Raw genomic sequence first — 27,707 nt, forward strand, 5'->3', positions numbered from 1 at the left:
GGGCCTGGGCGGGTTGGTTCTCGGTGCGGCGGCGGCAGCGGCTCGGGGCACCGGGGCCTTTTGTTTGGAGCGGCGAGGCCGGCGCCCTGACCCTGCTTGCTCGGTCCCGGCCGCCCCTCGCGGGGGTGGGGGGCCACCCCCTGGGCCGGGCCTAACCTTTGGCGCCGCCGCCCCGCCCTTGGCCCGCCCAGCCCGGCCCGAGGGGAGGAACCGGCCCGGCCTCCTCGCGCGGCCCAGAGCCACCTCAGGAGTCGCAGCTACTGCCCTCCGCGAGCCGGACCAGAGGCTGCCCCTCGCCCCTCAGGCAGACGCCATGAAGATCAAGGATGCCAAGAAACCCTGTAAGATGGGGTTTGGGTTCGTCGGGTTGGGAGAGCACGTCAGGCCGCGTCTGGAAAGCCCTTGGCCGGGCGGCCTGCTTCGAAACGGGTTGCTCCCGCCGGCACCGCGCGCGGGATGGGGGCGGAGGGACGTTTTCTGCGCCGGGTTCCAGGCTCTCTTCCTATCCGCCTAAGCTCGGCTGGCGAGCGCTTGCCGCCCCCTGGCCTTTTCTCGCACTTCCTCCTGAGAGCTGGGAGGTGCAAGCGGGAATTTTTGTTTCGGGGTTTGGCAGGCAAGATTAGAGCTACCAGTCCGCGCTCCCAGCTTCCTCTGAAGTAAAGCTGCAAACTGGTGGTCACGGCTGTCAAATTGCGCGGGGACATTTATAACTTTTTTTTTTTTTAATCTCTGAGCTTTTTGCTTGTGTCCTTGAATTCCACGGTTCCCGGGAGTTGTCACTGTTGTTTAAACACACGTGCGTGTAACCTACCGGTGGGTGAATACCATGATTTGCTTTTATTTAGAATAACAAACAGTTCATGGTTGTTAAAAGAGGAAAACTACCGGTATTCCCGCCACTCAGAGCAGACCGCTAGGAATGTTTTGGTGACTGCTCATATAGAGATTTTTTTAAGACTATAGAGCATGTACTTAAAAATTTTTTTTTTCCATATTTAAAGAGAGTAGGTCGCTTTTATTTGCTTCCTTTTATTTTTAGCCTATTTAAAACTTTTACTCCTATAAATGGCTTATTTAATCACTCAGCCATTGTTATTGTCATACTTGAAATCCATTCTTCTGGGCGACTAGGAATACGGGATGCATGCTTCTGTCTTAGAATTGTGTTGGTATTTTGCCATTTTACAGTGTCGTGTGATTCTCCCAAGAGTTCTAGGAAATCGCTTGCTGTAAAAACGGAGCACTGGTCTTGCCTATAACCGCCCCTCCGGTTTTTTGAAAACCTCTGTGGAGAGTCAACCTACCAAAGCACTCTGAAATCTGCTAATTGTCATTTAAATGTGAGATAATTTAGTTTTAATTTAATGCTGAGGAAATTGGGACTTACTGGGCACCAGAGTAACTTTTCCGAGGCTGCCCCGACCTACTCTATGCTAAATGAGGTTTGATGCCCTCGGGCTCCCTGACTCATAGTCGTGTGTTCTTTTTTTTTTCCCCACCTGTAGGGCATAGTCTGAATACTTAGGGAAGCACAAACCTTTCTAATCTGGTAGTTTTATCTGCCAACTAAAACACTTTTTTTTTTTTTTTTAATGTTTATTTGGCTGCTCTGGATATTTAGATGCAGCTAGGTCTCAAGTTTCCCAACCAGGGGTCGATCCCTGGCCTGCTGCATTGGGAGTGCAGAGTCTTAGCCACTGAGCCACCAGGGAAGTCCCCTAAAACATTTTTTTAAACAATATTATTTTTTTAAAAGAATGATAGATAAAGGGTTCTCTTTCATCAGTGTGTAAAATAGTGATGGTGAAGGCTTTAATGACAGTAATATAGAAACACTTGTAATTTACTTTAACATTTGCTAAATTAAATGAATCTTAAACAGATGCTGTAAAGTAGAACAGTTGGACATCTTCCTTCAACACATACGTTTTCTCATCTCGTTTTAGGATTTCCATTTAGGAAAGTGAGTTTAAGTTTAACCATGACAAGCTTATATTCTGACCCTGTGGTATTTTATTTTTGCCACAACAACAGTTCTATTACTTAGATTGGGCAAACTTGTAGTCAGGTGTGGATACCAGCTCTGTCAGAGGTGTTTCATATTTAGCAAAGATGACAATTAAGAGTTTATAAAATAAACAGGTTGAGGACTAATCCCTATTTTTATGTGTTTATTTTTTTTATCTTTTACCTTTTTGTAGTGGGGTATAACCCATTGACAAAGTTGTGGTAGTTTCTGGTGCACAGCAGAGCAGCTCGGCCGTAGGTATACACGTCCATTCTCCCCAAACCTGCCACCCGTCCAGGCTGCCGCATAACATTCCATCCTCCCCAAACCTGCCGCCTGTCCAGGCTGCCGCATAACATCGAGCAGAATTCCATGCGCTGTACAGTAGGTCCTTGTTGGTTATCCATTTTAAATGTAGCAGTGTGTGCGTGTCCATGCCAAACTCCCTAGGAATCTCTCTCCCCCTTCCCTGGCAACCATAAGATCACCTAGTTTTTTAGAAGTAATTTACTTATTACTACATTGTGGTACATCGTGAGACCATTAATTATGCTGAAAAAATCAGTTAATATGATTTAGAAGCCTGAAATAACATTTCCAGTTTCTAATATGCAGAAGATGACTTTACTGTCTACTCAGTTCTTTACAATAAAAATAAAGAACATCTTGTTTTTGTGCAGTGGTAAAGAAAGTATTTCAACTATGAACTGCTGTGGATAAGTACATACATACATATATATATATATGTCTGGAAAGTATTATTACTTTTCTTTTTTTTTTTTTTGGCCCAAGCTGTGCGGCATGTGGGATCTTAGTTCCCAGACCAGGGATGGAACCTTGCCCCTTGCATTGGGAGCTCCGAGTCTTAAAGCTCTGGACTGCCAGGGAAATCCCTGGACAGTATTTCTGATGTTTCAAACCACTCAGGTTAGCTAAAGAAATATTTATTTTGTTTTGTTTTTGAGTTCTTGTATAGGGTTTCTTTTTTTAATTATAAATTTAGTGAGCGCTTTGTATGTAAGGCACTATGTACATGCACTGCATTGTTTACTCCTTAGAGCAGCACTAATAACTCATACTAATAACTCATAGTATGTATCTCATACTAGTTAAACAAGTGACTTTGGTGTAGCACACTTTCTTAACAGTTACATAAGTGTTAGAAAACATTGCTTTTTTAATACATCACTAATAATATACCAGCTTATAAATCACATGCATGTATTTAACCAGAAAAGAAGAAAAGGAATTCATCCTCTAGGTTGTATAACAAAGATGAGCATTTGAAATTGTGTATTAATTTAACTCCAGGGGAAGGATGAAGTGAAACATTAATGAAAATTTTTTGCTAAAACCAAAACGATGGCAATATTTGCTTTACCTTTACTTGTGCTCTTCACTCTACTTAAATAATAGGTAATAAAAATCTCAACAGTGGTGGTCCTCTGTATCTCAGCTCACATAACTTTTTAAGTGAGGGGTCAGCCTTTGTTTTGCTTACCTATATGGCATGCAACATGATTAACAAGGTGATAATAAAAGTTTTATATATAAAGGAATTCCCTGGCAGTCCAGTGGTTAAGATTCTGGGCTTTCACTTCTGTGGGCCCAGGTTCTGTCCCTTGTTGGGGAACTTAAGAGCCCACCCGCTGCAGGACAGCTAAGCCCACACACAACAGTGAAGACCCAGGACAGTACATCCTCCCCCATTTACAGTATAGGTTTGTATGCCTGCTTTGCTGATCCAAGCAGTAAGACACCCAAGGGTTCTGTCAAGACCAGAGAGATGTATGTAGCATATGTGTGCTGTTTGCGTCTGTGTAATTTGGCCTGTTTGTAAACTGAGTCACTACTTAGGAAGGATCACTTCAAATAGATGGTAAGGTGCAGTTGAAGGTGATAGTTTCTAATATTCCCTGAGATGTAACTAATTTATCAAAATGGGGGATATCTTCTGAAGCTTGTCTGAAGAATTATAATACTGAAGGTGTGAAAATGGTTTATTTTCTTAGTCTGTTTTAAAACAGCACTTTTATTTGGAATGATTCTTGGGAAGAGTGAAATGCCTTTTATTCAAGAACTTGAGCCATATCTGGAATTTACTAGTGCACGTGTCCAGTTTAGAATTTTGTTCCTTAAAATGTTTTGAACATTTTCAGCTTTTGTCTTCTCTTTCTGCTAAAGAACAATTAAATCTAGTTTGGCATAGTATCCCTTTGGGCTAAAATCTGCATGGGGCCAGTTGCAATTAAATAGCTCTTTAATGCTTCTCCCCTACCCTTACCAACACTTAACGAAAGACCAAACTTTTATTTAGTTAGTTGTTTTTGGCCACACCAAGCAGCTTTTTGCTTTGTTCGGTTCCCCAACCAGGAATTGAACCCTGACCTTAGCAGTGAAAGCTAGGAATCCTGACCAGTAGGCCACTAGGAAACTCCTGCGCAGCTTCTTGGAAATGAACAGTCTGCCCTTGGGCTAGAATATCTTCTGTTTAATTATCTGAAAAGACATTCAGTTTTCTTCTTTTGTATACATAATCTGCCTGGTAGGTAGCACTCTGCTTAAGGTGGTTCTGGATATTTTTGTTACTTATGGGGAACTAATATAGCAGTTCTCTTGGGCTTAGGTCAGAAATAGAGTTGAAGCTCCTATTTTTTGGAGGGTCACATAAACAGATCTTGAGAGAGTCTAAGAAATGCTCAAAGACTGGAGAAGGTAATGTTTATTTGCCATCATCAGAGGAGTTTTTTATATTTATAGATTGTGTATTTTGTTCATTAGATGTGTATTTTGTTTCATTTTTTTTTTTCCACCTTGACAGTGGAGAGTTTTATTCCCAAAAGAATGAGAAATGCTTAGGTTATATGTAGGAAGTAGGATGCTTTCGCACTGTAACCTACTTTTAAACTGTCCCTAGGCTAGAAGCAACAAAGCTATTGATAGAGAGATTTGCCTGATTTCTTTAGAAAGTGATATTTTTCTTACCTCTTGGAACTATCAGTAGGCCTGTGGTTGTACTTAACTTTGTAGTTTTATTGCAAATAAAGTTTGATTTCATGGCCATTCTCCCTCTCACTTTGGTTAGTGCCAAAGTAACCAGATTAAATATTTGCTTTAATGGCACTGGCAATTAGATCACTTACTAAATGAAAGGAGTGGATCATAATTAAGAATATATATTTTCTGTGTTCTGATAGCCTCCTCCATACTTTTTGAATGGTGATTGCTTCTCTAGCATAAGGAAGTAAATTCTAGAACTCTGCTGAACTGAAGGATCTCTGTGCAGGAAAGAAGGGAGCTATCATGTTCTAGTTTGTATGTTGTGGTTACTAAAACGTCATGATCTGCAATATAGGGTCTCCAGTTACCCCTCCTTTAAGAGCTGATGCTAATGTTTTACTTATTTAAGATGGCCTCCATTGCTAGCCACCTGATAAAACTGAGAAAATTTAGTTTCTTCAGCATCTTAGTTGTTTATACAAATCTATAGGTGACAAAAGCATAGTGCCTGTATAGAGAAATGTATAGAATCCTTTCTCATTGATGTTCCCAGTTCCTAATGGTATGCTCATGTAGAGTAAATATGAATGCTTAAGAAACAAAGTAGAATTTTAGAGGGAACTGCTTATCCTTGACAACTTATACATCAGTTCAGTTCAGTCGCTCAGTCGTGTCCGACTCTTTGCGACCCCATGAACCGCAGCACGCCAGGCCTCCCTGTCCATCACCAGCTCCCGGACTCCACCCAAACCCATGTCCATCGAGTTGGTGATGCCATCCAGCCATCTCATCCTCTGTCGTCCCCTTCTCCTGCCCTCAATCCTTCCCGGCATCAGGGTCCTTTCCAATGAGTCATCCCTTCACATCAGGTGGCCAAAGTATTGGAGTTTCAGCTTCAACATCAGTCCTTCCAATGAACACCCAGGACTGATCTCCTTTAGGATGGACTGGTTGGATCTCCTTGCAGTCCAAGGGACTCTCAAGAGTCTTCTCCAACACCACAGTTCAAAAGCATCAATTCTTCGGTGCTCAGCTTTCTTCACTATCCAACTGTCACATCCATACATGACCACTGGAAAAACCACAGCCTTGACTAGACGGACCTTTGTTGGCAATGTAACTTATACATAATGACCTGTTAAATACTTGCTGTTAGGCATTTTGTAATCTATGTATCTTAAGTATGAAATTAGTTTTCATTCACTGTCATGATGATTAAGATCCCAGAGAAGAGAAACAGACCTTAAGGAAACAAGGTTTTGACAGGTTAATGATTTTTCCAGTGTCATGCAGCCCAGTTAGTAAGAGTACCCAGTCCCAAATCCAGATGATGATGCCTACCCAAGTGTGCCTTTCTCCAGATAGGTTTACCTTCAACATTATGAACGACTAATTTTTATTACCCAGAGGCCCTTAAAGAAGCCTAGTAAGTTTAATGGGCAAAGAAAAAAGGTTCTTATAAGGAGGTTCTTTTCTCTTGGGTTACTTGACATGATTCTAGACCAATTTTATTACATTTAAATCTTTTTAGAAACATTTTCAAAAGGTAATGACATATTACTATTAAGACAAAATTGGTCCTATTTTTTGTCTTAATCTCCTGGAGCACATGATAAGTATATAATAAATGAAAAGAAATGCCTACCAGAGCAAGAATTAAAAGATCCTTGGGATCCAGGAATCCTAGGTTTCAGGGTTTTAGAAAATGCAGAGTAGCACTTTGAAGGGAAAAGGATGAGTTGCGCGTAGAAGATGTGTCTTACCTCATAAGTTGACTGAGTGCATGGTTCACAGGCAATAAAGTTTGTGGCTAATTAACTAGCTCCTAATTTGTATTTCCAAAATCAAGATACATATTTTTATTTTTATCCACAGCTTTCCCATGGTTTGGTATGGACATCGGGGGAACTCTGGTAAAGCTATCATATTTTGAACCTATTGATATCACAGCAGAGGAAGAACAAGAAGAAGTTGAGAGCTTAAAAAGTATCCGGAAATATTTGACTTCTAATGTAGCATATGGATCCACTGGTATTCGGGATGTACACCTTGAACTGAAAGATTTAACACTTTTTGGCCGGAGAGGGAACTTGCACTTTATCAGATTTCCAACCCAGGACCTGCCTACTTTTATCCAAATGGGAAGAGATAAAAACTTCTCAACATTACACACGGTGCTATGTGCTACAGGAGGTGGTGCTTACAAGTTTGAAAAAGATTTTCGCACAGTAGGTATTTCACTCAGAGGCAAAAATTGATGCCCGTTCTCTTCAATTTTTAAAATATGAGGCTTGGTTTCTGTCTGGTATGTTCCTTAGACTGGTTCTCCGTGCTGTTGCAGAGGAAGTATATATTCTTGACTTGCCTTTTTTTTTAAAATTTTTATTAGGATATTTGCTTTACAGTGTTGTGTTGGTTTCTGCCATACATCAGCATGGATTAGCCGTAGGTCCACTCCCTCTTGAACCTCCCTCCCACTCCTCTGGGTTGTCACAGAGCACCAGGTTGAGCTCCTTGTATTGTACAGCAAATTCCCGCTGGCTATCTATTTTACATTGGCTTGGTAAAGAATCCGCCTTCCAGTGGAGGTGATGCAAGAGATATGGGTTCGATCCCTGGGTTGGGAAGATCCCCTGGAGTAGGAAATGGCAACCCACTCCAGTATTCTTGCCTGGAAAATCACGGGGACAGGAACCAGCAGGCTCTGGTCCATAGAGCTGCAAAGAGTCAGAGGTGACGGCACAGACAGTGCACATGCTCCAGTGGACCTCTCTCAGCTCGTCCCACCCTCTCCTTTCCCAGCTGTGTGCACACGTCTGTTCTCTGTATCTGTGCCTGTATTGCTACCCTGCAAATAGATACGTCAGTACCGTTTTTCTCGGTTCCATATATATGCGTTAATACATGATGTTTATCTTCTCTTTTTGACTTAGTTCACTCTGTAAAACAGGCTCTAGGTTCATCTACCTCACTAGAACTGATCAAATTCGTTCGTTCTTATGGCTGAGTAATATTCCATTGTAAATATGTATAACTTATTTATCCATTCATCTACATGACTTAGTTTTGATTGGAGCATTTAAAAACCTTTATACAGTAAGTAAAAATTGGCCAGAGTTGGGCTTGTTATACATAATATTTGGTAAAACCTGCTAAGCTTAGGAACTGCTACAAAGTTACAGTAGAAGTAGACTCCAGTGAATTTGGTAGTGTGCAAAGCCATATATAAATGGGGCTTGAAATATTTTCATATTATTATCCTGTGTTTGCATGGTTTTTTGAGTATTAATCTAGTCATCTCTCCTAAGGTCACCCATCTTCCCAGACTCCAACTGAAGTCTGTATGTTTTGATTAATAGACACCTGAATGAAGTTCCTGTTACCCCTTTTTTCCTTGGGTTTTATATCATCAACCTCACCACATTCCAATCTTGAAGGGGGGGAGTCATTTGGATGTGGCAAGAGGATTATGCAAACATTGATTTCTGTGCTAGTAGGGGTTTGCCAAGCTTGCAGTCCTTCCCATTAGAACAAAGATTAAAAAGTTGATACTTGGATTTACTGAAATTTGTTTTTCTTGAAAATATGCATGAGGACCATTTAAATATGCATGTGAATTTCTCAAATTCATGTAAGAAAAATCTATTAATAGAGCATAAGTGATCACTTATATGGCTCACAGAAGTGAATATTACTAAAAATTTTTATGATGAGTAGTACTGATTTGTATTCAGTTTATTTATGGTCAGTAATCTGACCATAAATTTCATGAATTTGAAACCAGTTTGTTTGGATGTGTGATACTTAATGGTTGCCAGTATTCTTGCCAAAAGGAGTGTCCTTGAAGCCACCTTTTGTCAAGCCATTGGAAATACTGGTATTCAAATTACAGAGTTCTAATTTTCCTTAAAAGGAATCTTAGTATTTTCTAGTGATGAGGTTTTATAATATTTGTTTTTGTTGGTGTTCAGTTATATACTAAGCTAATATTTGACCATCTGGTATTTGTTAGGTTATTGTGCTAGACACTGAGAACTCAGCTAGGAATAAGACACAGACTAGGCTGTCAAAGAGGACGGTTTCCTAGACCACACGGTTAAGTGAATTACAAATAGAAGTACAGTGCATTATACTTAATAGTATTGCTGTGAAAAGAGATGCCATGGACACTCAAGGGGGATACCTGGTAAGTCCTTAGAGAACGGGAAAGCACTATCAAAGCTGAGATCTTTCATAGCACATATAATCTACTCTTTACTAACCAAAAGTGAATCTAATAATTTCACATTAGTGCCGAAACTATAACATAAAGATAGGAAATTAAGGTATAACTGATTAATTTTGTATATCTTTAAGTGGAAGTAGGTGGATTCTCTGATAGGGTCATATGGGAGGGCATAATGAAGTAGTTAGATTTAGGTGCTTGTGTGGACATAGATTAGGGCTTTCCAGGTGGCTCAGTGGTAAAGAATCCTGCCAATGCAGGAGACGCAGAAGACACAGGTTTGATCCCTGGTTCGGAAACATCTCTTGGAGAAGGTAATGGCAACCCACTCCAGTATTCTCACCTGGAAAATTCCCTGGATAGAGCGACCTGGCGGGCTATAGTCCACGGCATTGCAAAGAGTTGGACAGGACTGAGTAACTGAGCACCCACTTATGCATGTGCATAGATTGACCTTAATTTCTAAAGCCACACATGCTAGATTGATACGGTATGTTTTATTGGAGAATCAAATATGTAAGTGGTGTTGCTATTGTGATATAACTCTCCAAGATGCTAAACAACACAAGGTAAAGTTCCAAACAAAAGTACAACACTTCCTTAGTTTATATGACGATTGCATTCCTTGCAAATTTAGGATGTATTTAAAACCATGTAAAAAATACCTTGTATTTATATACATAGATAGATAAAACACTTGTTTACATAGGCTCAGCTTATTAAAAACATTTTCCTACTAACTGTCTAAACAAAAATATCTGTCAGAATGTTCAAAGATAATGCAGAAAAAGGGTTAATTCTTTGTTTTGCACAACTGTCCGCCTACTCCAGATATCTAGTACCCCACCCAAGTCCTTGCCCACTAAATGTTAGTTTGATTCTCCCCTCCTCCCCATCTTGGTGAAAACTAAAATGTCCCCACAGATTTCCAGAATGCCTCTAGAAGTAGTACTACCACTTCTGAGAACCACTGGACTAAATGAAGCCCCTGAGAGATTTGGGGGCTTCAAAATCTCTTACAAAAGAAAGCAAGTAAAAACGCAGGGGTTGTAGCTGATTTTGAAGTTTTGTGAAGTACATGAAAATTACATAGTGAAGTATCTTGAATGCTATTTGTTCACTTTATGAAACGTCTTTTGGGGTTTGTTTACAGATTGGAAACCTCCACCTGCACAAACTGGATGAACTTGACTGCCTGGTGAAGGGCTTGCTGTACATAGATTCTGTCCGCTTCAATGGACGAGCAGAGTGCTATTATTTTGCTAACGCCTCAGAACCTGAGAGGTGCCAAAAGATGCCTTTTAACCTGGACGACCCCTATCCACTCCTGGTGGTGAACATTGGTTCGGGAGTCAGTATTTTAGCGGTCCACTCCAAAGACAACTATAAACGAGTGACCGGAACAAGGTGGTAGCGTGTTTGTTCCTAGAGCAGCACTCATGTTGGTTTATTCTTAGAAATTGTGAAATCTGCATATATGTATATGGTAGCTTCATCAGAAAAAGTGTATTTTGCAATAGCTAAAAGTGTGGACATGTGAGTGTAAGTTATAGTGTTGCAGATAGGACTGTTTCATAAGGCGTGTGTGTGGACTCAAACTAAAATCATGAAATGTTTGTATTTGGTTAGTGGCAGTTGTCATTAAAATTTCCATAATAAAGCGTGAATTTTTATCGGGAATGATCCCAATAATACTTTTATTTTCCAAAATATTTTTCTCATTTTTATATAGATATATTTAAGCCTAAAGCTTGCCACATGCTTATTTGATTCATATTTAAAGTACAAAGTATTTGGGGTTTCCCTGGTGGCTCAGTGGTAAAGAATCCACCTGCCAATGCAGGAAACATGGGTTTAATCCTTGATCTGAGAAAATGCCACATGCTGCTGAGCAGCTAAGCCCATGCACCACATTATTGAACCTGTGCTCTAGAGCTTGGGAGCCGCAATTACTGAAGCCTGCACACCAGAGCCCGTGCTCTGCATCAAGAGAAGCCACCACGATGAAAAGCCTGTGTACCACAACTGGAGAGGGGACAGACCCCTGTCCCCGCTGTGTTGTTGCCCGTGCAGCAACAAAGACCCAGTGTAGCCAAAAATAATAGTTTTTTCTTTTTTAAGTTGAAGTATTTAGCAACCTTGTAATTAATTCAATAGGATGAATTTAACATGAGCTCTACCTGGTGGCTCAGATAGTAAAGAATCCGCCTGCAATGCAATTGAGGAGAACCGGTTCAATCCCTGGCGTGGGAAAATCCCCTGGAGAAGGGAACAGTTACCCACTCCAGTATTCTTTCCTGGAGAATTCCATGGACAGAGGAGCCTGGCAGGCTACAGTCCATGGGGTCACAGAGTCAGAAATGACTGAGCAATTTTCACTTTCTTTTCTATAATACCTGAAATATAGATGTGAAATGAGATTTTTAAATTTCCTTATGATTCCAATACTTTATCAACTTTTAAGGAAACTTGAGGAAAAGATTTTAGGATTCTTAAATAAGGTTGTTTTGTGGCAGCGAGGGTGTGGGAGGGGAAAACACTTTATTTTTTGGCCACTCGGTATAACGTGAAATCTTGGCTCCTAGACCAGGGGACAAACCCACGGCCCCTGCTTTGGCAGCACAGAGTCTTAACCACTGGATTGCCAGGGAAGTCCCCCAAAAGCTCCTTTTAATTTCAATATAGTATGCCTATTTGAATGGGACTTAAATTTAATTAGTATTTTATTTCTATGATGACTGAAAATCTACCTCCATTGTAACTCTATGCTAAAGAATTACAAGGAAATATTACCTACTTAAGTCAATTCAAAAAGATAGAAATTCAGTCTGTCAGCTAAATTCCAACAGTGATTCAGGAGTAGAACCTGTTAGAAATTCAGGTGAGACTAAAGGAGCAAAGGTTTTGATTTTAAGGATTAGAGAAACATGATTTCATTTTATGAGCATATTCAAAGAGTATTAGAACCGAGTTAATTTCTGTCTTTATAAATGATCTCACTGTATTCATTTTGGAGTCATGTAAATGTTTATGTATTGACTTAGAACTACAATTTTCCTCCTTTTAATTTGTGTGGTGCTAACTTTTTTGTTTTAACACTCCTTTTTCATGCACACAAAGATGTATTTTTAGCAGTTACAAAGTGTGAGGTATCAGGTGAAGATACTCGGAGACACAAAAGGGCTCCTGTGTCATGCTGCTTCCACAAGATTTTTTTCCTTTGGTCTATTCTTTGATCTGACAAGTTTGGTTTTGCTATGCATTTTTCTTAGGTTTAGTAAATGATTTCTACTCATTGGAGAAAGAATACAGTGTGTAAATGCAACTTACCACGTCTGTTTTTTTTCTTTAGCCTTGGAGGGGGTACCTTTCTGGGTTTATGTAGCTTATTGACTGGCTGTGAAAGCTTTGAAGAGGCTCTTGAAATGGCATCGAAAGGTGACAGCACGCAAGCTGACAAACTCGTCCGTGACATTTACGGGGGAGATTATGAAAGGTTTGGTCTGCCTGGTTGGGCTGTAGCATCTAGGTAAGTTTAACACTTACACTATAATTAAGCTTGCTTACTTAGATTTTAGAAAGCAGTGTATCAGGAAGTTGTAAGGGGGCTTCGTTTTACCCAGTTCAGTTACAAGTTTTGAACATCTGTGTGATTTCAATATTAAGTTCACATTAAGAAGTCTTCCCTCGGTGCACTGTAGGAACTGTTTTTATTCATTCTTGTGTATCCTTCCAGTGTTTCTCTATGCAAATACAGATATGTATCCTTATCCTCCTCTTATAAAAGGTAACTTTTAGAGGATAACTGTAAAATACCATTACATAGCATTTTATAGCATACCGTATACAGTTCGCTCTCCTTACCATGGTTCTGCACCTACACAATCAACCATCCTCAGGTTGAAAATATGTCCTGAAAGTTGCAAAAGCTAAATTTGAATCCGCTGTGCCTAGGCAGCTATTTACGTAGTGTTTATATTGTATTAAGTAATATGGAGATGGTTTAAAGTATATATATAGGTTATATGGAAATACTGCATCATTTTGTACAAAGGACCTGAGCATCTACTGATATTGGTGTCCAAGGAAGATCCTGGAGTCAGTCCTTCATGGATGAGAGGGATGACTGTATAGTCTAGAACAGAAGTATTTCCTAGTCTGTGTGCCTGCTCCCTTAACTTTTCTCTCTTTTTTTCCCTCTTTTTCTGCCTCCATCTTCCTCTTTGTCCTCCCTTTTCTCCCTCCCCTCCTTCCTTCTCTCCCTTTTTTATAAACAGCTTCATGGTATTTCATTGTGTGACTATCAGTTTGATGTATGTTTGGGTTGTTCCCAGTGGTTGCTATGCGCAGTTCATTGGGTCATTAAGTAACTTTGTACATTTATACTTTATTTTGCACATGTGTAGATTTATGTGTAGGCTCTAGTTCCAAAATGTATGAGATGTTGCTTGTCCTCAGCAGATTTGATTTTGTTTTTCATTTCTCTACAGTTTTGGGAATATGATTTATAAGGAGAAGCGAGAATCTGTTAGTAAAGAAGATCTAGCAAGAGCTACTTTAGTTACTATCACCAATAACATTGGTTCTGTAGCACGAATGTGTGCTGTTAATGAGGTAAATTTTTTTAATTACATGAAAAATGTGACTTGGAGTTTTCTGTACATGTATCAGGCTTCTTCAAGATTCTTAAGGAGGCCTCTGGGATTGAGATCTCTTAATCCATTAAATCCCAAGGTACACTAATATATATGTTACCTACCCAACTGTGATACTTCATTTAAAGAAAGTAGCAGATCATTCAAATCGGAAATTAGGGCAAAGAGATATTTACATTTATCCAGAAACCTTTTCAGAAATGTATGTCCTAAATATCTTGAAATTGTAAAACAGAGATTCTCCCTAAACAGTAAAACATTTTGAGGCAATGTTGAAAGTGTGGGTGTTGTTTTTTTTTTTTCCTTCCTGTTAATGTTGCATTTGATTAGTGAAGCACTTGGAAGTTTCCTTACTGCCCTCGGCTTCTTTACAGTGCTGCCTTGTTGCATATGGATCAAGCAGCATTGTACAGGGCTATGAAGGCACTGAGACTTGTTCTTCACATGATGTTTGAATGGTGTACACTTACAAAAAGCATATACTGCTAGATTTACCTCATAATTGGGTTATTTTTATTTAAAGAAGGTTATACAATTCTGCCTTCATGTAGTAGGTGTATATGCCCATTTAGTTTTTGTAAATATCAAGTATGTTGTAAATGAGATGGAAACTGTACTTTATGAAGGAGTTCTTCATTTGTTCACTCTAACATTTATTCATTGAATAAATATTTGCAGATTATCATTTGCCAGGTATTGTTCTGGGCACTTGAGGTAAATTAGTGAAGAAAACAAAAATCCTTGACTTTGTAAAGCTTACAGCTGTTCTGGTAATACAGTAAATAAGTAAATTGTTCAGTATTAGGTTGGAAATGCTATTTTTAAAAAGGGAAAATTAGGGACTTTCGTGGCGGGTCAAGTGGTTAAGACTCTGAGCTTCCATTGCAGGGGGTATGGGTTCAATCCCTGGTCAGGGAACTAAGATCCTACATGCCAGGTGCAGCAAAAAAAAAAAAAAAAGAAAGAAAATTAAACAAGTTAAAGAGAATTATGAGTAGACCAGAGAGTGGCAGAGGACAAATTACTAAGTAATTAGGTAGTTAAAGGAAGGCGTTGTTGAAAATGTGACTCTTAGGAAAAGATTTGAAGAAGGTGAGAGAAGCATGGGTGCAGATATTTGGGGAAAGGGAGGCTCCAGCAGAGAGAACAACTGCAAAGGCTTGAGTTAAGCCTCTGAATTATTCTAAATTGAAAATCAGAATTCCGTCTTTTAAGTTTCTTTATAACAGTGTAGTAAGTTAGTTGAGGGAGCTACTAGCAGGTGTTTTAACCTAGAGTTGGGAAATATTTCACTTTGGGGGACTGACAGTAATCTGGGACCTTTTTTATTAGCTCTTACAGGTCCATTTTCAGTGACCAATTAACAGTAATTAAGGCCATACATCGGAGAAGGCAATGGCACCCCACTCCGGTACTCTTGCCTGGAAAATCCCATGGACGGAGGAGCCTGGTAGGCTGCAGTCCATGGGGTCGCGAAGAGTTGGTCGGACACGACTGAGCAACCTCACTTTCACTTTTCACTTTCGTGCATTGGAGAAGGAAATGGCAACCCACTCCAGTATTCTTGCCTGGAGAATCCCAGGGACGGCGGAGCCTGGTGGGCTGCTGTCTATGGGGTCGCACAGAGAAGGACACAATTGAAGCAGCTTAGCAGCAACAGCAAGGCCATACATAAACCACAAGACAACAAGTCAAAGGTTCATGAAATGCTGTGTTTAGTTGCTCTGTTACATCCAACTCTTATGACCCCATGGGCTATAGCCCACCAGGCTCCTCTGTCCATGGGATTTTTCAGCAAGAATATTGGAGTGGGTTGCCACTTCTGACCCAGGGATTAAACACTCATCTCCTGCATTACAGGCAGATTCTTTACCACTGAGCCATTCAGTTCAGTTAAGTCGCTCAGCTGTGTCTGACTGTTTGCAACCCCATGGACCATGGCACGCCAGGCCTCCCTGTCCATCACCAATCCCTGGAGTTTACTCAACTCATCTTCATTGAGTCAGTGATGCCATCCAACCATCTCATCCTCTGTCGTCCCCTTCTCCTCCTGCCCTCAATCTTTCCCAGCATCAGGGTCTTTTCCAATGAGTCAGTTCTTCACATCAGGTGGCCAAACTATTGGAGTGTCAGCTTCAAAATCAGTCCTTCCAATGAACACTCAGGACTGATCTCCTTTAGGATGGACTAGTTGGGTCTCGTTGGAGTTCAGGGGACTCAAGTCTTCTCCAAAACCGCAGTTCAAAAGCATCAGTTCTTCGGCTCTCAGCTTTCTTCATAGTCCAACTCTCACATCCATACACGACCACTGGAAAAACCATAGCTTTGACTAGATGGACCTTTGTTGGCAAAGTAATGTCTCTGCTTTTTAATATGCTGTCTAAGTTGGTCATAACTTTGCTTCCAAGTAATAAGCGTCTTTTAATTTCATGGCTGCAGTCACCATCTGCAGTGATTTTGGAGCCCAAAAAAATAAAGTCAGCCACTCTTTCCACTGTTTTCCCATCTATTTGCCATGAAGTGATGGGACCAGATGCCATGATCTTAGTTTTCTGAGTGTTGAGCTTTAAGCCAACTTTTTTCACTCTCCTCTTTCACTTTCATCAAGAGGCTCTTTAGTTCCTCACTTTCTGCCATAAGGGTGGTGTCATCTGCATATCTGAGGTTATTGATATTTCTCCCGGCCATCTTGATTCCAGCTTGTGCTTGTTCCAGCCAAGCGTTTCTCATGATGTACTCTGCAAATAAGTTAAATAAGCAGAGTGACATATATAGCCTTGACGTACTCCTTTCCCTCTTTGGAACCAGTCTGTTGTTCCATGTCCAGTTCTAACTGATCCTGACCTGCATACAGGTTTCTTAAGAGGCAGGTCAGGTGATCTGGTATTCCCATCTCTTTCAGAATTTTCCACAGTTTATTGTGATCCACACAGTCAAAGGCTTTGGCATAGTCAATAAAGCAGAAATAGATGTTTTTCTGGAACTCCCTTGCTTTTTTGATGATCCAGCGGATGTTGGCAATTTGATCTCTGGTTCCTCTGCCTTTTTAAAGCCAGCTTGAACATCTGGAAGTTCACGGTTCATGTATTGCTGAAGCCTGGCTTGGAGAATTTTGAGCATTACTTTACTAGCGTGTGAGATGAGTGCAATTGTGCAGTAGTTTGAGCATTCTTTGGCTTTGCCTTTCTTTGAGATTGGAATGAAAACTGAACTTCTCCAGTCTTTTGGCCACTGCCGAGCTTTCCAAATTTGCTGGCATATTGAGTGCAGCACTTTCACAGCATCATCTTTTAGGATTTGAAATAACTTAACTGGAATTCCATCGCCTCCACTAGCTTTGTTCGTAGTGATGCTTCCTAAGGCCCATTTGATTTCACATTCCAGGATGTCTGGCTCTAGGTGAGTGATCACACCATCGTGATTATGTGGGTCATGAAGATCTTTTTTGTACAGTTCTTCTGTGTATTCTTGCCACCTCTTCTTCATATCTTCTGCTTCTGTTAGGTCCATACCATTTCTTTCCTTTATTGAGCCCATCTTTGCATGAAATGTTCCCTTAGTATCTCTAATTTTCTTGAAGAGATCTCTCGTCTTGCCTATTCTATTGTTTTCCTCTGTTTCTTTGCACTGATCACTGAGGAAGGCTTTCTTATCTCCTTGCTATTCTTTGGAACTCTGTATTCAAATTGGAATATCTTTCCTTTTCTCTTTTGCTTTTTGCTTCTCTTCTTTTCACGGCTATTTGTAAGGCCTCCTCAGATAGCCATTTTGCTCTTTTGCATTTCTTTTCCATGGGGATTGTCTTGTCGTGATCCATGTCTCCTGTACAATGTCATGAACCTCTGTCCATAGTTCATCAGGCACTCTGTCTATCAAATCTAGTCCCTTACATCTATTTCTCACTTCCACTGTATAATCATAAGGGATTTGATTTATGTCATACCTGAATGGTCTAGTGGTTTTTCCTACTTTCTTCAATTTAAGTCTGAATTGGGCAATAAAGAGTTTATGATCTGAGCCACAGTCAGCTCCTGGTCTTGTTTTTGCTGACTGTGTAGAGACTGTACTGAGCCATTGGGGAAGCCATTTAAGGGCATAGTTTACACTATTCAGAAATTCAGTATGCAAAAATGTATACTCTAAATATATTTTTGTGAGAGCAGGTACAGATTTTCTGGAAATTCAAACATTGCTTTCTCCATCAGTGATTTTCTAATCTTAGAGGTACCTAAGGAACCAAATTAATGAGTAGAATCTTAGCAAAGAAAGTGACTTGTTGGGTTAGGCTAGGTACAGAGAATGCTGGAACCCTGGGGATTGGATGGCCATGCCAGTATTCCAGCCAGTGTTATCTCCAGTGCTATAGATAAAGTTCTCATATCATTGCTGAGCATAAACTGCAACATGCTGACCAAGTTTACAGCTGTTTTAAAAAACCCTAAACACATCTAAAATACTTTTCTTTGGTTTGTCTGCTTTTATCTCATCAGTAATGTTTCTTCAAGTTACTTTCTTTGCTAAATGTATTATTTATAGCTATTTTCAAAAACAAGTCTGTCTCTAATCATTTAGCTAGAGATTTTCCAAAACATTTCTTTTTTAATTAGGCTTTATTTTTTAGAGCAAGTTTAGGTTCACAGCAAAACTGAGTGGGAAGTACAGAGTTCGCATTCAGCCTTGACCCCACAGATGCACAGCCTCCCCTGCTATCAGTATCCAGCACCAGTTTGGTACGTTTGTTGCAGTTGGTGAACCTACATTGACACCTCACTGAGTCCATAGTTCACTTCTGAGGTCACTCTTAGTGTAAATTCTATGAGCTTTGACAAGTGTAGTGACTTGTCCTGAACTAATTTTTTAAGTATTCAGGATTACGAAGGCATATACCAGGAATGTAGAAGGCTCTAATAAAAGGTAGTAATTGTTTATATTTGTAAATAGAGCTCCCATCTGTATTGTGTTGTAAAATCTACCTGATAATTCTTTTTTCAAGTTATTTTCTTTCTTCTTTTAGAAAATAAACAGAGTTGTCTTTGTTGGAAACTTTTTACGTGTCAATACTCTCTCAATGAAACTTTTGGCATATGCACTGGATTATTGGTCGAAAGGTCAGCTGAAAGCATTGTTTCTGGAGCATGAGGTATGATATTAAAAATCAAGTTTTGTGAATTTTAATAGCATGGTTTTGTATACAGGTTTCGTATATTGTTCCTTGCCTGGTACTTTTAAAGTTAAAAATGTGATTTACCTGAAGAGTGTATGGTTCCCGCACTTCAGTTTGCGTTAGGGGGTGGGGTCACTGGAACCCGGCAGCCATCCCTTTCGGATGAGAATCGCACAGTTGTCCTGACCAAGAGAGAGAGCAGTACCAGGTCTGTGAGCTCATGAAATTCTGGGGCTGCTTGTGTACTTAGTGGATTTGTTAAATTGTTTTGTTTTTTCTCCCGGAGAGAACAAATGTTAAATATGAACAGTGAAACAATATATATAATTTAGCAATGCTGCTGCTGCTGCTGCTGCTAAGTCGCTTCAGTCGTGTCCGACTCTGTGCGACCCCATAGACAGCAGCCCACCAGGCTTCGCCGTCCCTGGGATTCTCCAGGCAAGAACACTGGAGTGGGTTGCCATTTCCTTCTCCAGTGCACGAAAGGGAAAAGTGAAAGTGAAGTCGCTCAGTCGTGTCCGACTCTTAGCGACCCCATGGACTGCAGCCTACCAGGCTTCTCCGTCCATGGGATTTTCCAGGCAAAAGTACTGGAGTGGGGTGCCATTGCCTTCTCTGATCCAATTTAGCAGTGAAAATCTCCTTATTCCTCCCACCACAACCTCACCCCCACCTCCAGAGGTAACCTCAACCACTTTAGCATTTTCGGAGTTCATTCTTCAAGATTTTTTTTTTCTTTCACTCGATCCAGTTAATTTCTGACCTGACCAAATATCAGTTCACAAAATGTTTTGCATTAAGTAAACTTACCTTGAATTAGTTTGTTTCTGGTCAGTTAGATACTCGATTAACCATCTTCGTAATACAGATGCCGAGTGTCTGCTCTGCTCTCAGGAGCTTCCGTGTGTCACTGCCACAGCTCTTGCTGTTCAGCTCAGAACGGGCCCCCTTGTGCACGCCCACGCAGCATGCCCTATGCTGTGGAAGTGGAAGCAGAGCCCAAGGAACTTTCTTCAGGAGAAGCAAGGAGAGCACAGAATTGCAGTAATTGTCCTGGAAGCTTTAGTATCTAGAAGTCACTGTTTATGTATTTCAAAGGTCTACATCTTGAGAATACAGGCTTTAAGAAAAAAATTTTTTCAATAGCTGATCACAGATTGGTAGCTTTCTTCTTCTTCTTTTTTTTTTAGTGTATAAACATTTATTAGAAAGTTAGGAAATTCCCTGGTGGTTTGGTGGTTAGGCTTCTGAACTTCCATTGCATCAGGCATGGGTTTGATCCTGATCAAGGAACTGAGATCCCACAAACTGTGTGGAGCAGCAGCCGATAAATAAGCTCAAGCAGAAATCAGTTGTCTTCTCTTTATCCCATAAGCATCCATCAGCTGCCTGCCAGCTGTGAAGATGTTTGATTGCTGTCATAAATGCCCTTGAAATCTTCAGGATAACAGAACATGCACACCTTTGCTTAAAACCCCTTGTTCCTTGCATTGTAGCCACTACCTTTCTTCACACCCCAAGGAAGCCATCCTTTCTGAATTGATGTTCTTAAATAGATGATACCAAATATGTGTTTTTAATAATGGTTAATAGTACATGCTCATTTAAAGCTGCACTACATGAATAATTGTTTTTAAATTACGCAGGGATATTTTGGAGCGGTTGGTGCACTTCTTGGTCTGCCAAACTTCAGCTAAAGTATCAGGTTTATCTCTGCTAATGTCATTCAAGAGGAACTGAAAACCAGAGGCATTATTACTGAGTTATTTTTCATTGGGAACCAAAGGATAAAAGAGTAGCACTCTTCCTGTTGATTTTTAAATGTCAGAATGGTAAGCTGCTAAATGTTGCCATGTTAAAAAGAGAGCTCCAGTAACATGAAATATTTCTAATTGGATTGCTTTTCCTTCTGTATATAGCCAGTGTTAAATCCTTAAATGCAATACAGCCTCTGATGATTGAGCTTCCTCTCAAAAAGACTTTCTATTTATTTTACGTAGCCAGCATTGCAGTACTGTATGTTCAAACATGAATCTTTAAAGTCTCAGAAATGTTTCACTCATGAAAATAATTGATTCTGAATATTTGTTACAAGTCTGTTCTCTGTGTCTTTTGGTTACTAATATATGGACAGTAACATACCCTGTGTGGAAACTTATTGAAATGGCAATTAAAGATGATCATTTTTATGTGATTTTAGAAATGTTAAGGAAATATTAATTATTCATTATTGTTTTCCAAACATATCTTCTCCCAAAAAACATGTTTATGTGATCTACCCCCAGAAGTATAACCTCTTTCAAATGCCATCATTTAATTGAAATACTGTTGTTAAACATTACCTGGAACTTCAGAGTGAACCCTAGGAAATGTGCATAATTGGCAATACTGCATTTTTTGTATTTTGAGTTTATCAGTACATTTTAAAATGTTTTTAAGTTGGAGGCTTAATTACTTACTTGAAAATCTGCTCGTTGAGGGCCCAGGATGATTCGGATGGGTTGTAGCTCATGTGCACTGGTAGGGCGCTATGCCCTTTCTGCACCACATCTGTCTTAGGCCCAGAGTCAGCCATTTCTATTTAACTAGGTCTGAAGCATCAGAGATAAAGATTTTCTTCTTTTATGAACAGCAACAAAATCATTTACTCTAAACAGATGCTATGGAAATCTAAAGGACAAATGGTTTTGAAACTAGGGGAATCTGAGGCAGTATTGCAGAATTATGAAAGGATCATTGTATATTCTGGTAATAAAAACATTATAGTTCCAAAATTTATATATCCTTTTGCCTTGGAATTCTCTATTTTGAAGTCATTTTTAAATAATGTTATAAATTTTTTCAGATATTTACTTTTGCAGTAACATTTTGGAGGTCCAGTAATAGTTCAGTGAAGTTTTCTGAGATTGTTAGTGATGATTTAGGTAGTTGAAAGACTTGGGTAAATTGGGAAAAAATAATTCACTTCCTTAAATTACATCTGGATGTAATCTGGTTGTATTTAGAAAATCTGGATATACTTTGAAGAGCTTAAAACTTGTTTACAGAAAGAAAGAAGTGTTAGGATGTGTTTTTACAGTACAGTTTTGCTCCGTAAAGAACAATTTTCAGTTGACTCTCGAGCTGCTTGATAAAGATATTTCTCAAATTTTGTGCTCAAATACTTAAAATTCAGTTTTTCTTTCTCTGTAGACATGAACATATGAATAATAGGAGTAATGTTCAGAGGGGAAAGCATGTGAAGGTAATTTTTTAGAATTTAGAATATTTGGAACTTTGAATTCATTTCAGTCAGTGGTCATTTTGAAAATCTACAATGATTAAAGATTTTCTACTTAAATGTTTCCTTTTTGTGACTAGATATTTCAGCCAAAAGCTATCTGTTTATTTTAGAATTTTGTGATTTGGGCATCTGTACAAAAAGATTTTGCTTTTAAATGCTAGCTTTAAGTTTTACACTTGTGACAAACTGTATGTTAGCAGTTACAGGTTTGGGGCTGTCTTTAGAAAGGAAATGGAATGGTAAAAGTATATAAAATTTAATTTGATCAATACTTTGGTTAATTTGGGACGATGATTCATACGTTTTGTCTTTTGAACCTGAAGCTCTGCCTGCTAAAATGCATATAAAGTGAACTACTTGGCTTTTCTCTTGTACAGTCTAGAATGACTGGAATAACTCTAATGAGTATTTCTAATAAGAACATAGAGTTTTGATGAAGGCTGCCAAGATTCTAGTTTTTTATTGCAATCCCAAGAAAATGCTTGTAAGCATACAGTGGTAAATAGGTTTGGTTCTAATCCCAGTCAGCCTAATGCCTCAGGGCTCTTCAGTGCTTGAACAGTGCTGTCTGATAGATAGAAATCAGTATGAGAAATCTTGTCATTTTGTGTTTTCTAGTAGCCACATTTAAAAAATAAAAAGAAACAGATGAAATTCTTTTAAATTATGTATTTTTATTTAATGCAGTGTATGTTACCATTTCAACATGTGATACATTTTAAAAGTTATTTAGGAGTTTTTTTAAAGGATTGTTGCCACTTAGTCTTCAAAGTCAGCATACACTTCACATTTACAGCACAACTCAGTTTAGACTAACCCATTTCAGGTTTCCAGTAACCACATTTGAGTAGTGGTTACTGTACTAGTGTAGTTTCTGGAACTAGCTCTTAAAACTATGAATATGGGAACCTAATTTTTTAAAAACAAAAAGAGGAAAAAGAAGTACCTTGTTTGGCCTAGTTTATTTTACTCAGGCTGTATTTCTGACCATTCCAAAAATTATCTTACATTGTATCCTGCCATCTCATTATAGTATATTTCATTCTTCTAATGATACTAATAAAATTGCTTAAGACACATGCTGACCAGGCCCATCAGTCTGTCAGAATGTGTATTTCCTTCACTGAAGTAAATTTGATGATTCCAATATATCAAACTTCCCCCCTCCACCCCGGACATCTTGTCTAACTGAACTTTGAGAAGCCAATTCTAAAGGACTAAAAAGAGACCCTTTTAATTCTTCATTGAGTCTGTACACACAAAGAGAATCATGTTTATAACTTTTGTATTTGATTTTCATTTTTAAACCCCAGCAATAACATTTTCAAATGCAGGGAGCACTGTCAGTTTGTTTTGGGCCTGAGTAAAGAGCACAAGGTCTTGAACATTCCACCACCACTACCACCATCCCTTCCCACAGAAGATTGCCTTTTAACTAGACTTGGAGAATTAATGGCTTTCTGTTCTACACCCTAAGTTCTCCCAAGACAGCATACTTGTAGACCTCCTTGCTTCTTGACATGGGTGTCCACTACTCAGCTACTGTAGTTTAAATAGGTGGACTCTTAGTTTGGATAAAGTTAGTGCCATCGCCAGTGATATATGTGGTGTCTTGACAGTCCTTCTAGAGGTTCGGATTGTTTGCCGAATGTTAGACTTTATAAAGATTCCTGAGTTTTTTACCTTTGTGTGCAAATGTGTTTGTTGTAGTTTAAGTACCAGTTCCTAAAAGACCATTTCTGTAAGAAAAATGATGTAGCTCAAAGGGAAGAGATTGCTTCTGTATTCAGCCGTACTCTTGGCCTTCTAAAAGCAGTCCACCACATCTTGCCTTGATTTCTAAGATTACATTATTGGGTGGAAAGCTTAGCGAGGCAGTAGTTTCCAAATGTCCTTTATAACCACTCTACTGATTATATGCAAAGTTTTTTATATCTTGTTTTTTTTTTTTCTGTTGAGCACTTTATGCTTTTTAGTCTGATGCATTTGAGAGTGTGGTTTAGAAATTTTTTCTCTTCTAAAAGCCATGTAAAAACTGATAAAGGATAATCACTAGAAAAATGAGTATGTGTTATTTTGTATTTAACTTATTTGTTTTGTGATACGTATAAGCAAAATATTAGAAACGTACTGCATTTTTGTAATAATACTTTTTGGCCTTTATTTAACATGATTTGTCATGAAATGTCTCTGATGTCCTATTTTCCCAATAAGGTTTATTAGGGTGTTTTATTCTAATATGGAAGGAATTCAGCCAACTTTGTTTGTCATGAGATAATACTCTCAGAACGTAATGTGCTTTATCTATATTACTGCCTGTTTTCAGTATTTGAGACAGTAGCTTTATATTTCTACTAAGCCTAGTAAAAGATTAGCAACGGCATCAAAAAATGAGTAATTTTTTTAAAGATATTTTAATAGCCTATTGAAAATAATGGTTCCATGAAAAGTAAACCACCCCATCTTTTCAGACACATACAATTTTTTTTTTTTAATTTTTTTAAATTGGAGGCTAATTACTTTACAATATTGTGGTGGTTTTTGCCATACATTCACATGAATCTGCCATGGGTGTACATGTGTTCCCCATCCTGAACCCCCCTCCCACATCCCTCCCCATCCCTCAGGGTCATCCCAGTGCACCAGCCCTGAGCACCTGTCTCCTGCATCGAACCTGGACTGGCGATCTATTTCACATATGGTAATATACATGTTTCAATGCTGTTCTCTCAAATCATCCCACCCTCGCCTTCTCCCACAGAGTCCAAAAGTCTGTTCTTTACATCTGTGTCTCACTGTCTCGCATATAGGGTCATCGTTACCATCTTTCTAAATTCCATATATATGCGTTAATATACTGTATTGGTGTTTTTCTGACTTCCTTCGCTCTGTATAATAGCCTCCAGTTTCATCCACCTCATTAGAACTGGTTCAAATGCATTCTTTTTAATAGCTGAGTAATATTCCACTGTGTATATGTACCACAGCTTTCTTATCCATTTGTCTGCCGATGGACATCTAGGTTGCTTCCATGTCCTGGCTATTGTAAACAGTGCTGTGATAAACATTGGGGTACATGTCAGACACATATAAATTTTCAGTGATTTCCACTTCCAGAAAGTTTAAATGTCTTCTAAAGCATCCTGTTATTTGTGTTATCTGTCTTGTGTCTTCAGTGGGCGTGGGATCATAACTTGGCGTTGTATTAGAAATAGCACCAGGCACTGATCTAACTTCTTTGAATGTTATTTGTGAAATGAGGGCTTGATTTGTTAACACTGGGGAATGACTGGATGATCATCAGGATCCTGAGAAAGATAGTTGCTCCATTCATGGGAGCATTTGAGATGACAGCATTTGAGATTGTTCAGCTATGTGGTATCATGTTCATTATATTTGTATATGTTAAGAGATACTAGCTTTTGGATTCTCACCAATAGAATGGTATTAGTTGTTCTCTTACAGTGTTTTGTTATTGCCTGTAATGGCCAAGTCACAGATACACCTTAAAGTACTATCAAGGGTTGTGTGTGTGTTTGTGTGTGTGTGCTTTGACCTGTAAAGCTGTCTGGGATTTTATTGTGCTATAACTTCAAAATTATATGGGCATTATTAGAACTTTTACGTTGTACAAAAACATACCACTAAATTTATGGATGTTTGAATGTTAGATACATTTGGGATTTTCTTTAGTGTCGACCCCATGGACTATAGCCCACTAGGCTCCTCTCTGTCCATAGGATTCATACTGGAGTGTGTTGTCATTACCTTTTCCAGAGGATCTTCCCAACCCAGGGATCAAACCCAAGTCTCCTGCATTGTAGGCAGATTCTTTACCATCTGAGCCACCAGATTTTTGATCATTGTGAGTGGATACAGATGTGGGATAAACCCCTCTTAGAATTATTTATTGCTTTTGTCAAACACAATTCATAGTGGGATTTATAAAACACAGTGTTAATTACCTGTGAGTTGAAATATCATGGATTATAGTCATCTACATCAAATATGATAAAGACCTAAAATACCTTTATCTTTTGGATTACCTGAGAATAATCAGACTGGGTATGTATCTAACATTTCCAGCTTAATAAATGTAGCAGTGAGTTGTGTTGGGACTTCAGGTACTACAGTTGGTACTGAATGATGTGTTTGAGAGGAAGTCAATTTTTTTTTCCTTAAGAAAACCCCCTAAGTCTTAACATTCTGGCTCTTTCTGTAGTCAAGAGGTTATCTCTCTCTTTAGATTTTCAGTCTTTTTTTGCTGTAGCTGCCAGTAATTTTGTGTTTAAAAAACTAAGGAGGAATATATTTTTCAAAGGAGTGAATAAAGTTAAAATTCAAGATTTTGAATTGTATAAATATGCAACTAAGTTTCAAGATATTGCTGTTTTTTTTCTGTTTCTTAACATCTTTCATATATTGCAGTGCTTACAGTTTTCAATAGCTTTCAAAGAAAACGTTTCAGTTTTGTATAATTTGTGGAATGTACATCAATAATGCAGATCGTCTGAGATTATTTTAGCTATACATCGTATCTGATTCATGGATCTCATACCTAGCAAAGTAGGTAGTCGACACAGGTATTAAGCCATTTTGAAATCTGCCACTTTTTTCTGAGGTGCCCTTTTTAGTTTTCATTTAGAAACAAAAGATAACCGTATAGACCTAACATCAATATTCTGGTCTCCTTGTCCCAAATATAATTAATGGAATATGGGTGTAAGTCAGATTAAGATGTTTTGTCATTTTTTAAAAAATACATTGTGTGCTCTGACTTTTTATTTGAACTAAAGTGAAACGATATAGTGATTTGAATTTTTATATGGAGTTGAATGGCATTTGTCTTAATTTTGTCCACTTACAGAGTCAAATCATAACTAGAATATGTTTAACTTATACAAGCCATTTCCATTTCAGTTGCCTTACTCTGTCTATTGCATTGTTCTTGCCAAGTCTAACCTCTGTTATGTTGAAATTATTCTAACACTGAACCTGTGATGTAAAAATGTATGATGTGCTACAAATTTTATTCATTATAAACTAAGTTATAGCCTATTGTAACCTATAAAACATTCTTGTAAATCATCTAATTTATTTTTTCATTTATGTACAGTTTCTTATGTAAATTTTTTAAATGTTTGTTGTGATCTGTTCTGTAAACATTCCCTTTTGCTTAAGTCTTATTTGCATGAAGGAAACTTGGGTTTTGCTTGTTGTATTAACTGGCTATTAAGCCAACTTAAGTACTCTCTACCTTCTTTTCTGTAGTTTAACTTTTTCTAGTTTTGTTCATATTCTAAATAAATGTTAAAATCATGCTTTTTATTTCCTACTTTGCAAATAAATTCTCTAAGTTATTTACCATGTTA

The 27,707-nt window shown here is 38.7% G+C and overlaps 1 protein-coding gene and 1 long non-coding RNA gene across 4 annotated transcripts; one reads left to right on the plus strand and one right to left on the minus strand.

Annotated features, from left to right (window-relative positions):
- PANK3 (pantothenate kinase 3) lies at nucleotides 1-27,707 on the plus strand. Of its 3 annotated transcripts, none has more exons than XM_081521446.1 (7): nucleotides 1-341; nucleotides 6,884-7,236; nucleotides 10,387-10,643; nucleotides 12,586-12,762; nucleotides 13,724-13,847; nucleotides 18,903-19,028; nucleotides 20,699-27,707. In XM_081521446.1, the coding sequence occupies exons 1-7, from the start codon at nucleotides 314-316 to the stop codon at nucleotides 20,747-20,749; spliced, it is 1,116 nt and encodes a 371-aa protein (XP_081377572.1). In that variant the 5' UTR covers nucleotides 1-313; the 3' UTR covers nucleotides 20,750-27,707. The 3 variants fall into 3 exon arrangements, with proteins under 3 accessions (XP_081377572.1, XP_081377573.1, XP_081377574.1); XM_081521447.1 differs by having other exon boundaries at nucleotides 10,387-10,640; XM_081521448.1 differs by lacking the exon at nucleotides 12,586-12,762 and having other exon boundaries at nucleotides 10,387-10,640.
- On the minus strand, nucleotides 4,713-19,963 carry LOC145518042 (uncharacterized). Its single transcript, XR_014062536.1, has 3 exons — nucleotides 19,863-19,963; nucleotides 19,137-19,234; nucleotides 4,713-6,250 (listed from the first exon to the last, which is right to left on the minus strand). It is a non-coding gene; the product is annotated as an uncharacterized LOC145518042 (long non-coding RNA).

This window comes from Giraffa tippelskirchi, chromosome 8 (genome assembly GCF_054371585.1).
Source record: "Giraffa tippelskirchi isolate mGirTip1 chromosome 8, T2T-mGirTip1v1.2.pri, whole genome shotgun sequence".
In the NCBI taxonomy this organism is placed as follows: domain Eukaryota; kingdom Metazoa; phylum Chordata; class Mammalia; order Artiodactyla; family Giraffidae; genus Giraffa; species Giraffa tippelskirchi.